This window comes from Mobula hypostoma, chromosome 1 (assembly GCF_963921235.1).
Source record: "Mobula hypostoma chromosome 1, sMobHyp1.1, whole genome shotgun sequence".
NCBI lineage: Eukaryota > Metazoa > Chordata > Chondrichthyes > Myliobatiformes > Myliobatidae > Mobula > Mobula hypostoma.
Window position 1 is genome coordinate 169,762,798 of NC_086097.1, and position 12,806 is coordinate 169,775,603.

At 47.6% G+C, this 12,806-nt stretch overlaps 1 protein-coding gene across 2 annotated transcripts in view; it reads left to right on the top strand.

The window, feature by feature from the left end:
* The first annotated feature begins 10,165 nt into the window (after nucleotides 1-10,165).
* Nucleotides 10,166-12,806, top strand: part of rnmt (RNA (guanine-7-) methyltransferase) — a 39,245-nt gene continuing 36,604 nt past the window's right edge. Inside the window, exon 1 of one of the 2 annotated variants that reach the window (XM_063059742.1) lies at nucleotides 10,166-10,377. In XM_063059742.1, coding sequence (XP_062915812.1) covers nucleotides 10,219-10,377 — 159 coding nt within the window. In that variant the 5' untranslated portion in view covers nucleotides 10,166-10,218. The remainder of the gene's footprint in view (nucleotides 10,378-12,806) is intronic. The other variant, XM_063059747.1, reaches the window with a different exon arrangement.

Sequence of the window (12,806 nt, forward strand, 5' to 3'; positions counted from 1 at the left end):
AGTGTCTGAGTCTACTAAGCAAGTGGTGCTGCTGGAGCTGACAATCCCATGGGAAGATAGCTTGGAGGAGGTCTTTGAAAGGAAGCTCTCCAAGTACGCAGGACTGGTCAGCAACTGTCAGCAGGCTGGGTGGAGAGCAAGGTGTCTCCCAGTGGAGGTTGGTTGTAGGGGATTCGTAGCCCGTTCTTTAGTTAGAGCCTTCAGCATTTTGGGCATCGAGGGAGAGAGGAAGAGGAGAGCCATCCACAGTACCACCGATGTGGCAGAGAGGGCCTCAAGATGGCTGTGGCTCAAAAGAGGGGAGCCATGGAGTCATAAGTAGCTAGCCATCTGGACACAAGCTGGGGTCTGATCAGCCCCGGCTGGGTCACCTGGAGGAGGTTGTATGATGTTGAAAGATCTGAAACACCCGATGATTCCAGGAACATCACTGAAGGTGTGTCCAGAAGCATCAATAGATGTATGTACACAGTGTTATCCATGTTAGTTCAGGAGCCTGATGGTTGAAAGGCAATAACTGTTCCTGAAACTGGTGGTGTGGGACCTAGGGCTCTTGTACCACCTCTCTGACAGCAGCAATGAGAAGAGAGTATGGCCCGGATGGTGCAGTGCCCTTGATAATGCTGCTTTCTTGTGACAGTGCTCCTTGTAGATATGCTCAGCGGTGGGGAGGGCTTTTTCTCCGATGGACTGGGCTTTACTCACACTTTTTGTGGCTTTTCCATTCTTGGGCAATGGTGTTTCCATCCCAGACTGTGATGCGTCAGGTGACTATGCAAGTATAGAAGTTTGTCAAAGTTTTAGATGATATGTTGAATCTGTGCAAACTTGTAAGACAGTAGAGCTACTGCTGGGTAATGGCACTTACATGTTGGTCTCAGGACAGATTCTCTGAAATGATGACTGCCATGGAATTTAATATTAATGACCCTGTCCCCGTTCATCTCTGATCAGCTAAAGACTGGTTCATTGTCCTCCAGTTTCTTCCTCCTGTCGTCAATAATCCACTCTTTGATTTTGCTGACTTTGAGTGAGAGGTTGTTGTTGTGGCACCATTCCGCCAGATTTTCAATCTTCCTCCTTTATTCCAATTCTCCACCACCTTTGATTTGGCCGACAACAGTGGTGTCATCAGCATACAGCATTGGAGCTGTGCTTAGCCTCACAATAAGTATACAGTAATGAGAGTAGAGCAGAAAGCTAAGCACACAGCCTTGTTGATGGTGATTGTGGAGGGGATGTGTTACAAATCTGAACTGGCTGGGGTATGCAAGTGAGGAAATCAAGGATCCAATTGCTCAAGGTGGTATCAAGGCCAAGGCCTTGGGGCTTATGTGTTGGGTTTGAGGGGATGATAATGTTGAAAGTAGAGCTGGAATCAATGAAGAGAATCTTGATGTATGCACACACTGTCCAGATGTTCCAAGAATGAGTGAAGAGCCAATGAAATAGCATCTGCTGTTGACCTGTTGTCATGGTAGGCAATTTGTAGTAGATCCAGGTCACTCCTCAGGCAGGAATTGATGTGCTTTGTGACCATCCTCTCAAAGCACTTCATTGCAATGGATATCAGTGCTACTGGATGATAGCCACTGAGGCAGGTTTCTATGTTTTTCTAGGACACTGGTATGGTTGATGCCGAAGCAAGAGGTTAAAGATGTCAGAAAACACTCTCGCCAGCTGATTAGCACAGGCCTTCAATAGTTGGCCAGGTTCATCGTCTGGACCAGATGCTTTCTCCATGGGTTCACCCTGCTGAAGGATGCCCTCACGTTAGCCTTGGAGACGTAGCAAGAAAAGTTTTTCGGTGTACCTTGGTACAGGTCAGAGTCAGTGATTTAAAACGAGAGTTTCGTGGGCGTTAGTTCACTGTGTAGGGCCTATCAGCGGCGGCAACTGAGCTCGGCGAACTAAATAAAAGTACAGAAGGGATAAGCAGAGTGGCCATTGTTGGGAGTAGGCCAGTGGCGAGAATAGAAGCGACAGGCTTTGGCGAGGTAAGTGGACTTGGTTTTTGGTTTTATCTTTGCATTTTTTTTTGAGGAATAGCGAGCATGTCGGTAGGGTTAGTATTTTGCTCTGGGCGTCGGATGTGGGAATCCTGGGAATCTTCCAGTCTCCCAGATGGCCACATCTGCGCCAGGTGCACCGAGATGCAGCTCCTGAGAGACCGTGTTAGGGATCTGGAGCTGTGGCTCGATGACCTACAGCTTATTAGGGAGAGTGAGCAGGAGATACCGAGGAGCTACAGGGAATTAGTCACCCCGAGGCTACCGGAGTTAGATAAGTGGGTGATGGTCAGGGAAACACAGGAAAGAGCTCAGATAGTAGAGAGCACTCCTGTGGCCATCGCCTTCAGTAATCGTTATCTTGATTTGGATGCGGTTGAGGAGGATGACCTGACAGAGGACGACCATGGCGATTGGGTCTCTGGCACTGAGCCTGGTTCTGTGGTGCTGTGGTGCAGAAGGGAAAGAGAAGGATGAGGAATGTGGTAGTCATAGGGAATTCCATAGTGAGGGGAATAGACAAGAGATTCTGTCAGCCTGATGGAGATACCTACATGGGGTGTTGCCTCACAGCTGCCAGGGTACAGGAAGTTTCGGACCGGGTGCAGGGTGAAGGGAGAAGGTGAACAGCCAGAAGTCGGTACCAATGACATAGGTAGAAAAAGGGAGGAGTCCTGAAGAGAGAATTCGGGGAGTTAGGTAGGAAGCTGAAAGGCAGGACCTCTAGGGTAGTAATCTCAGGATTGCTGCCTGTGCCACGTGCTAGCAAATGCAAGAATAGCATGATCAAGCGAATTAATGTGTGGCTGAGAGACTGGTGTAGGGGGCAGGGATTCAGATTCCTGGATCACTGGGGCCTCTTCTGGGGGAGGTATGACTTGTACAAAAATGACAGGATACACCTAAAACCAAAGGGGTCCAATATCCTAGTGGGCACCTTTAATGGAGCTGTTAGAGAGGGTTTAAACTAATTTGGCAGGGGGATGGGAACCGGAGTGATAGGACTGAGGAAGGGGAAAACCGAAATAAATCAAAGATAGTGTGCAACAGAGATTATAGAAAGAACAGGCAGGAGATGAGGCTTAATCAAAGCCAGTGGCATGAGTTACAGGGCAATAGAGGCATGGTGCAGTTAAAACAGAAAGCAACAAAAACTGAACTGACAGCGTTGTATTTGAATGCATGCAGAATGAGGAATAAAATGGATGATCTTGAAATTCAGCTACAGATTGGCAAATATGACCTTGTTGCCTTCTCTGAAACTTGGCTAAAGGATGGCTACCATTGGGAGCTGAACATCCAAGGACATATGGTATATTGGAAAGATAGGATAGTAGGCAAAGGGGGTGTTGTGGCTCTGTGCATAAGAAATAACATTAAATCATTGGAAAGAGATGACATAGGATTGGAAGGTGTAGAGTATCTATGGGTTGAGTTAAGAAATGGCAAAGGTAAAAGGACCCTAATAGCAGTTGCACACAAGCCTCCAAACAGCAGCCAGGATGTGGATTACAAATTACAGCAGAAGATAGAAAAGGTGTGTCAGAAAGGCAATGTCATGATAATCTTTCTTTCTTTTTAAATCCTTTTATTAATTTTTCAAAATTATAAACTCAATAACAAAGTTGGTACAGAGATTGGAAAAATGTTCATCAGCATATATAAAATGAATTTTAAGTAACATAGATATAAAAGACTTCCAAACTCATAATGAGATTAAACATTAAAAAAATAAAAAGAAAAAAATATATAAACAAAAAAAACCCCAAACGAAAAAGAGAAAAAAAAACCCCAAAAAAAGGCAAAACAGGGCTAGACCAACAGCTTGTATCAGACACATTCAATAATGTCATTAACTCTGCTCTTCTCATCATATAATTTTAGAAAAAAGATTCCGAAAGGTCAGATTACATCATATGAAAATGTTGCATAAAAGGTTTCCAAGTATCTTCAAATTTAACCGAAGGGTCAAAAATATCACTTCTAATTTTTTCTAAATTTAAACTTAATATGGTTTGAGAAAACCATTAGAATGTAGTTGGAGGATTAGTTTCCTTCCAGTTCAACAAAATAGATCTTCTTGCCATTAAAGTAACAAAAGCTATCATTCGAGAGGCTGAAGAAGACAAAGATCTATGTTCTACCATTGGCAATCCAAAGATTGCCGTAATAGGATGGGGTTTTAAATCAAAGCATAGAACTGTTGAAATAATATCAAAAGTGTCTTTCCAATATTTTTCCAAAAGAGGACAGGACCAAAACATATGAGTTAAAGAAGCCACTTCAGAGTGACATCTATCACAAGTAGGGTTTATGTGGGAATAAAAATGAGCTAGTTTATCTTTGGACATATGAGCTCTGTGTACTACTTTAAATTGTATTAATGTATGTTTAGCACATATAGAAGAAGTACTAATTAATTGAAAATTTTTTTCCCATTTCTCTATAGGTAGGGAAAGTTGAAGTTCCCTTTCCCATTCATTTTCGATCTTATCAGATATATCTGGCTGTAATTTCATAATTATATCATAAATTATTGCTATTAATCCCTTCTGCAAAGGATTAAAACCTAAAATTTTATCAAGAGTGCCAGAAGGATTGGAAGTCGGAAAGGTAGGCAACATAGTATTTAAAAAAATTTCTTATTTGTAGGTATCTAAAAAAACGGGATCTAGGCAAATCAAATTTCTCAGATAACTGCTCAAAAGACATAAAGCAGTTATCCAGAAATAGATCACGAAAACATATTATACCTTTCGCTTTTCATATCAAAAGGGCTTGGTCCATTACCGAGGGTTGGAAAAAGAAATTAGATATAATAGGGCTTGATAACATAAATTCATTCAGACCAAAAAATTTACGAAATTGAAACCATATTCGCAATGTATGTTTAACTACAGGGTTGAAAATTTGTTTATTCAATTTAGATAGTGCAAAAGGCAGTAAAGTTCCTAAGATGGAAACTAAAGAAAACCCTTGTACAGGATGGCCTTCAAAGTTTACCCAATGTGGGCTTGGAGTTATATTCCAATCTTGTGTCCAAAATATTAAGTATCGGATATTCATTGCCCAGTAGTAAAATCTTAGGACAGGCAATGCCAAACCACACTCTTTCTTAGATTTCTGTAAGTATTTTTTACTTAATCTGGGATTTCTATTTTGCCATATATAAGAGGAAATTTTAGAGTTAATAGTATCAAAAAAAGATTTAGGAATGAAAATCGGTGTCGCTTGAAATAAATATAAAAATTTGGGTCAAATAATCATTTTAAAAGCATTAATACGGCCAATCAGTGATAGAGACAAAAGGGGACCTTTAGTAATCAGTTGTTTAACCTGATTAATTAATGGTAAAAGGTTGAAATTGAATAGATCCTTATGTCTCTTAGTAACCTTAACTCCCAAATAAGTAAAATAATCAGTAATCACTCTAAATGGAGAGTTTCTATAAATGGGAACCTGCATATTTAATGGAAAGAGTTCACTCTTACTTAGGTTCAGTTTATAACCAGAAAAGCTACTAAACTGAGCAAGCAAAGTTAATACTGCCGGAATAGATTTTCCTGGGTTAGAAATATATAATAGTAGATCATCTGCATATAGTGATAATTGATGAGTCTCATTTCCATGGGTAATACCAAATATATTAGGGGAGTCACGAATGGCAATAGCTAGCGGTTCCAAGGCAATATCAAATAGTAATGGACTAAAAGGGCAACCCTGCCTAGTACCATGGAATAATTGAAAAAAAGGGGATCTTTGATTGTTAGTAAGTACTGAGGCCAAAGGGGTAAAATATATGTTTAATCCAGGAAGTGAATATCGGACTAAAATTAAATTTCTCAAGGGTATTGAATAAATATATCCATTCAACTCTATCAAAAGCTTTTTCAGCATCCAGTGAAATGACACATTCTGGAATTTTGGGTGAAGGCGTATAAACAATATTCATTAATCTCCTAATATTAAAAAAAGAATAATGGTTTTTAATAACTCCAGTTTGATCAGCAGAAATAATTTGGGGTAATACATTCTCCAATCTCGTTGCCAATATTTTAGAAAATATCTTAGAATTGACATTCAGCAGAGATATAGGTCTATAAGATGCACATTCAGTAGGATCCTTATCTTTTTTAAGAATTAGGGAAATAGAAGCTCAATAGAAAGATTGTGGTAACTTACCTATTGAGACTGCATCCCTAAAAATTCTATATAGCCAAGGAGTTAGTGTAGTCGAGAAAAATTTTAAAAAATCTACTGTAAATCCATCTGGACCAGGTGCTTTACCTGAATTCATTGAAAAAATAGCATTCTTTATTTCCTCTACTGTAATAGGTACATCTAGTTTTGAACGTTCATTAGATGATAATTTTGGAATATTCAGTTTCTTAAAAAATTCATGCATTATAGTGGAGTCATCAGGAAATTCTGATTGATAAAGGGAGGTATAAAATTCTTGAAAGGATTTATTAATCTCGTCATGGTCAATGTCATGATAATCATTGGGGATTTTAACATGAAAGTGGATTGGGAAAACCAGGCCGGTACTGGACTTCAAGGGAGAGAATTTGTAGAATGTCTAAGGGATAGCTTTTTAGAACAGCTTGCTGTTGAGCCCACTAGGGGATCAGCTGTGCTGGATTGGGTGTTGTGCAATGGTCTGGAGGTGATAAGAGTGCTTAAAGTTAAGGAACCCTTAGGGAACAGTGATCACAATATGATCGAGTTCACATTGAAATTTGAGAGGGAAAAAATAAAATCCAATGTGTCGGTATTTCAGTGGAATAAGGGAAATTACAACGGTATGAGTGGGAAATGGCCAAAGTTGACTCGAAAGGGACATTTGCAGGAAGGACAGCAGAGCAGCAATGGCTGGAGTTTCTGCAAAAAATGAGGGAAGTGCAAGACAGATATATTCCAAACAAGAAGGAATTTTCAAAGGGAAGAAGGACACTGGATTGGCTGACAAATGAAGTCAGAGCCAAAGTAAAAGCAAAAGAGAGGGCATACAAGGAAACCAGAGCTACTGGGAAGACAGAGGATTGGGAAACTTTTAAAAACTTGCGGAAAGAAACCAAGAAGGTCATTCAGAAGGAAAAGATGAATTATGAAAGGAAGCTGGTGACTAATATCAAAGAAGATACTAAAAGGTTTTTTAAGTATTTAAAGGGTAAAAGAGAGTCGAGGGTAGATATAGGACCAATACAAAATGATGCTGGAGACATTGTAAAGAGAGATGCAGAGATGGCAGAGGAATTGAATACGTATTTTGCATCAGTCTTCACAGTGGAAGACGTCTGCAGTATACTGGACATTCAAGAGTGTCAGGGAAGTGAAGTTTGTGCAGTGAAGATTACGACTGAGAAGGTGCTCCGGAAGCTTAACAGTCTGAGGGTGGATAAATCTCCTGGACCTGATGGAATGCACCCTTGGATTCTGAAGGAAGTAGCTGAAGAGATTGTAGAGGCACTAACGATGATCTTTCAAGAATCAATAAATTCTGGCATTGGGATTACAGAGTATCTGGAGGCACATGACAAGATAGGCCAAATCCAGTATGGTTTCCTGAAAGGAACATCCTGCCTGATAAACAGCTATTCTTTGAGGAAATAGTAGTAGTAGTAGTAGTCATACTTTATTGATCCCGGGGGAAATTGGTTTTCGTTACAGTTGCACCATAAATAATAAATAGTAATAGAACCATAAATAGTTAAATAGTAATATGTAAATTATGAAATAAGTCCAGGACCAGCCTATTGGCTCAGGGTGTCTGACCCTCCAAGGGAGGAGTTGTAAAGTCTGATGGCCACAGGCAGGAATGACTTCCTATGACGCTCAGTGCTGCATCTCGGAGGAATGAGTCTCTGGCTGAATGTACTCCTGTGCCCACCCAGTACATTACATAGTGGATGGGAGACATTGACCAAGATGGCATGCAACTTAGACAGCATCCTCTTTTCAGACACCACCGTGAGAGAGTCCAGTTCCATCCCCACAACATCACTGGCCTTACAAATGAGCTTGTTGATTCTGTTGGTGTCTGCTACCCTCAGCCTGCTGCCCCAGCACACAACAGCAAACATGATCGCACTGGCCACCACAGACTCGTAAAACATCCTCAGCATCATCCGGCAGATGTTAAAGGACCTCAGTCTCCTCAGGAAATAGAATCGGCTCTGACCCTTCTTGTTGACAGCCTCAGTGTTCTTTGACCAGTCCAGTTTATCGTCAATTCGTATCCCCAGGTATTTGTAATCCTCCACCATGTCCACACTGACCCCCTGGATGGAAACAGGGGTCACCGGTACCTTAGCTCTCCTCAGGTCTACACCAGCTCCTCAGTCTTTTTCACATTAAGCTGCAGATAATTCTGCTCACACTATGTGTCAAAGTTTCCTACCATAGCCCTGTACTCAGCCTCATCTCCCTTGCCGATGCATCCAACTATGGCGGAGTCATCTGAAAACTTCTGAAGGTGACAAGACTCTGTGCAGTAGTTGAAGTCTGAGGTGTAAATGGTGAAGAGAAAGGGAGACAAGACAGTCCCCTGTGGAGCCCCAGTGTTGCTGATCACTCTGTCGGACACACAGTGTTGCAAGCACACGTACTGTGGTCTGCTAGTCAGGTAATCAATTACAAGCTGGGTAGACAAAGGAGATGCAAAAAAGATGGTGTACTTGGATTTTCAGAAGGTCTTTGACAAGGTGCCGCACATGAGGCTGCTTAGCAAGAAAAGAGCCCGTGGAATTACAGGGAAGTTACTAGTGTGGGTGGAGCATTGGCTGGTCGGCAGAAAACAGAGAGTGAGAATAAAGGGATCCTATTTTGGCTGGCTACCGGTTACCAGTGAAGTTCCACAGGGGTTGATGTTGGAACCGCTGCTTTTTACCATGTATTTCAATGATTTGGACTATGGTATTAATGGATTTGTGGCTAAATTTGCCAATGGTACAAAGATAGGTGGAGGAGCAGGTAGTGTTGAGGAAACAGAGAGCCTGCAGAGAGACTTAGATAGTTTAGGGGAATGGGCAAAGAAGTGGCAAATGAAATACAATGTTAGAAAGAGTATGGCTATGCACTTTGGTGGAAGAAATAAACAGGCAGACTATTATTTAGATGGGGAGAGAATTCAAAATGCAGAGATGCAAAGGGACTTGGGAGCCCTTGTGTAAGACACCCGCTAACCTTCCGGTTGAGTCAGTTGTGAAGAAGGCGAATGCAATATTGGCATTCATTTCTAGAGGTATAGAATATAAGAGCAGGGTTCTGATGTTGAGGCCTAAAAGGCAGTCATGAGACTACACATGGAGTATTATGTGTAGGTTTGGGCTCCTTATTTTAGAAAGGATATACTGACATCAGACAGGGCTCAGAGAAGATTCACGAGAATGATTCCAGGAATGAAAGGGTTACTGTGTGAGTAACGTCTGGCAGCTCTTGGGCTGCATTCCCCAGAAATCAGGAGAATGAAGGGGGGATCTCACAGAAACATTCCAAACGTTAAAAGGCCTGAACAGATTAGATAGGGCAAAGTTATTTCCCATGGTAGGGGAGTCTGGGACAAGAGGGCACAACTTCAGGATTGAAGGACATCCTTTAAGAACTGAGATGCGGAGAAATTACTTTAGTCAGAGGGTGGTAAATCTGTGGAATTTGTTGCTACGAGTGGCTGTGGAGGCCAAGTCATTGGGTGCATTTAAGGCAGAGATAGACAGGTTCTTGATTAGCCAGGGCATCAAAGGGTATGGGGTGAAGGCAGGGGAGTGGGGATGACTGGAAGAATTGGATCAGCCCATGATTGAATGGCACAGCAGACTCGATGGACCGAATGGCCTACTTCTGCTCCTGTATGTTATGGTCTAAGTGAAAATGATAATCCAATTCTAATTTAAAGCTGCTTATTCTCTCCGCCGCCGATCCCACAGCATAGACTGGTGCACGTTCGCCCTCCTTCCCCCTTCCCGCGGGGCCAAGAGCCGCTGGCAAAGACCGAACGATAACTTCAGGGCTCCGCCCGCCGCTGGGAGCCTTCTGAAGGCATCTTGCTGTGGCCTACGGGCGTCGCTCCGGCGGATGGGTGGCCATGGCAACCGGCTGAACCGGATGGAAAGATACTTTGCAGGAAGTTGGTGGGCAGGTCGGGCAAGGGTCAAAGGTTATTTGTAAGCCGGACGTCGCGGGAGTTTTCTCCCACTCCGGCGCCTTGAGAATGCAGACGGCAGCGGTCGGGGGGCGAGGGATGAGTGGTTCAGCGGGGGAGCAGTGCTGCCCGGCCTCGGTGGATAGCGACAGGGAGAGGCCCAGGAAGCGCAAGCACAGCGAGGAGAGGGAAGAAAAGGAAGATGAACAAGTGGACCGAAAGTACCAGGTGAGGCGAGGGCCTGAAATCACACCCCGGCCACTCTGACCCAAATCCCCCCTGGCCGTCAGACTCTTCTCTCAACCCTTTAACATTAGCCCCCCCCCCAACATACGCACTCACCTTCACGTAATCTTCCTCCTTCTCAAACCTGGACTCAACCCTCGTCCCACAACTCCCGGCCTCATCGTTCCCCCCCTCCCACCACTCCCGATCCCCAGCCCCTTCCCCCACCACTCCTGATCCCCAGCCCCTTCCCCTTCCCCCACCACTCCCGATCCCCAGCCCCTTCTCCCCACCACACCACTCCCGATCCCCCAGCCCCTTCCCCCACCACTCCTGATCCCCCAGCCCCTTCCCCCACCACTCCCGATCCCCAGCCCCTTCCCCCACCACTCCTGATCCCCAGCCCCTTCCCCTTCCCCCACCACTCCCGATCCCCAGCCCCTTCTCCCCACCACACCACTCCCGATCCCCCAGCCCCTTCTCCCACCACTCCCGATCCCCCAGCCCCTTCCCCCCACCACTCCCGATCCCCCAGCCCCTTCTCCCCCCACCACACCACTCCTGATCCCCCAGCCCCTTCCCCCACCACTCCCGATCCCCAGCCCCTTCCCCCACCACTCCTGATCCCCAGCCCCTTCCCCTTCCCCCACCACTCCCGATCCCCAGCCCCTTCCCCTTCCCCCACCACTCCCGATCCCCAGCCCCTTCTCCCCACCACACCTCTCCCGATCCCCAGCCCCTTCTCCCCCACCACACCACTCCCGATCCCCAGCCCCTTCTCCCCCACCACACCACTCCCGATCCCCAGCCCCTTCCCCCACCACTCCCGATCCCCAGCCCCTAACCCCCACCACTCCCGATCCCCAGCCCCTTCCCCCCACCACTCCTGATCCCCAGCCCCTTCCCCCCACCACTCCCAATCCCCAGCCTCTTCTCCCCCACCACTCCACTCCCGATCCCCAGCCCCTTCTCCCCCACCACACCACTCCCGATCCCCAGCCCCTTCCCCCACCACTCCCGATCCCCAGCCCCTTCCCCCACCACTCCCGATCCCCAGCCCCTTCCCCCAGTACTCCCGATCCCCAGCCCCTTCCCCCAGTACTCCCGATCCCCCAGCCCCTTCTCCCCACCACTCCCGATCCTCATCCTCTTCTCCCTCACCACTCCCGATCCCCAGCCCCTTCCCCCCACCACTCCCGATCTCCAGCCCCTTCCCCCACCACTCCTGATCTCCAGCCCCTTCCCCCCACCACTCCCGATCCCCAGCCCCTTCCCCCCACCACTCCCGATCCCCAGCCCCTTCCCCTTCCCCCACCACTCCCGATCCCCAGCCCATTCTCCCCCACCACACCACTCCCGATCCCCCAGCCCCTTCTCTCCCACCACACCACTCCCGATCCCCAGCCCCTTCCCCCACCACTCCCGATCCCCAGCCCCTTCCCCCACCACTCCCGATCCCCAGCCCCTTCCCCCCACCACTCCCGATCCCCAGCCTCTTCTCCCCCACCACTCCACTCCCGATCCCCCAGCCCCTTCTCCCCCGCCACTCCCGATCCCCAGCCCCTTCCCCTTCCCCCACCACTCCCGATCCCCAGCCCCTTCCCCTTCCCCCACCACTCCCGATCCCCAGCCCCTTCCCCTTCCCCCACCACTCCCGATCCCCAGCCCCTTCTCCCCCACCACTCCCGATCCCCAGCCCCTTCTCCCCCACCACTCCCGATACCCCGCCCCTTCTCCCCCACCACTCCCGATCCCCAGCCCCTTCTCCCCCACCACTCCCGATCCCCAGCCCCTTCTCCCCCACCACTCCCGATCCCCCAGCTCCTTCTCCCCCACCACTCCCGATCCCCCAGCTCCTTCTCCCCCACCACACCACTCCCGATCCCCCAGCCCCTTCCCCCCACCACTCCCGATCCCCAGCCCCTTCCCCCACCACTCCCGATCCCCCAGTCCCTTCCCCCCACCACTCCCGATCCCCCAGCCCCTTCCCCCCACCACTCCCGATCCCCAGCCCCTTCCCCTTCCCCCACCACTCCCAATCCCCAGCCCCTTCTCCCACCACTCCCGATCCCCCAGCCCCTTCCCCCCACCACTCCCGATCCCCCAGCCCCTTCTCCCCCACCACACCACTCCTGATCCCCCCGCCCCGTCCCCCACCACTCCCGATCCTCCAGCCCCTTCCCCCACCACTCCCGATCCTCCAGCCCCTTCCCCCACCACTCCCGATCCCCAGCCCCTTCCCCCACCACTCCCAATCTCCAGCCCCTTCCCCCACCACTCCCGATCCCCAGCCCTTTCCCCCCACCACTCCCAACATCAGCCCCTTCCCCCCACCACTCCCGATCCCCAGCCCCTTCCCCCCACCACTCCCGATCCCCAGCCCCTTCCCCCCACCACTCCCAACATCAGCCCCTTCTCCCCACCACTCCCGA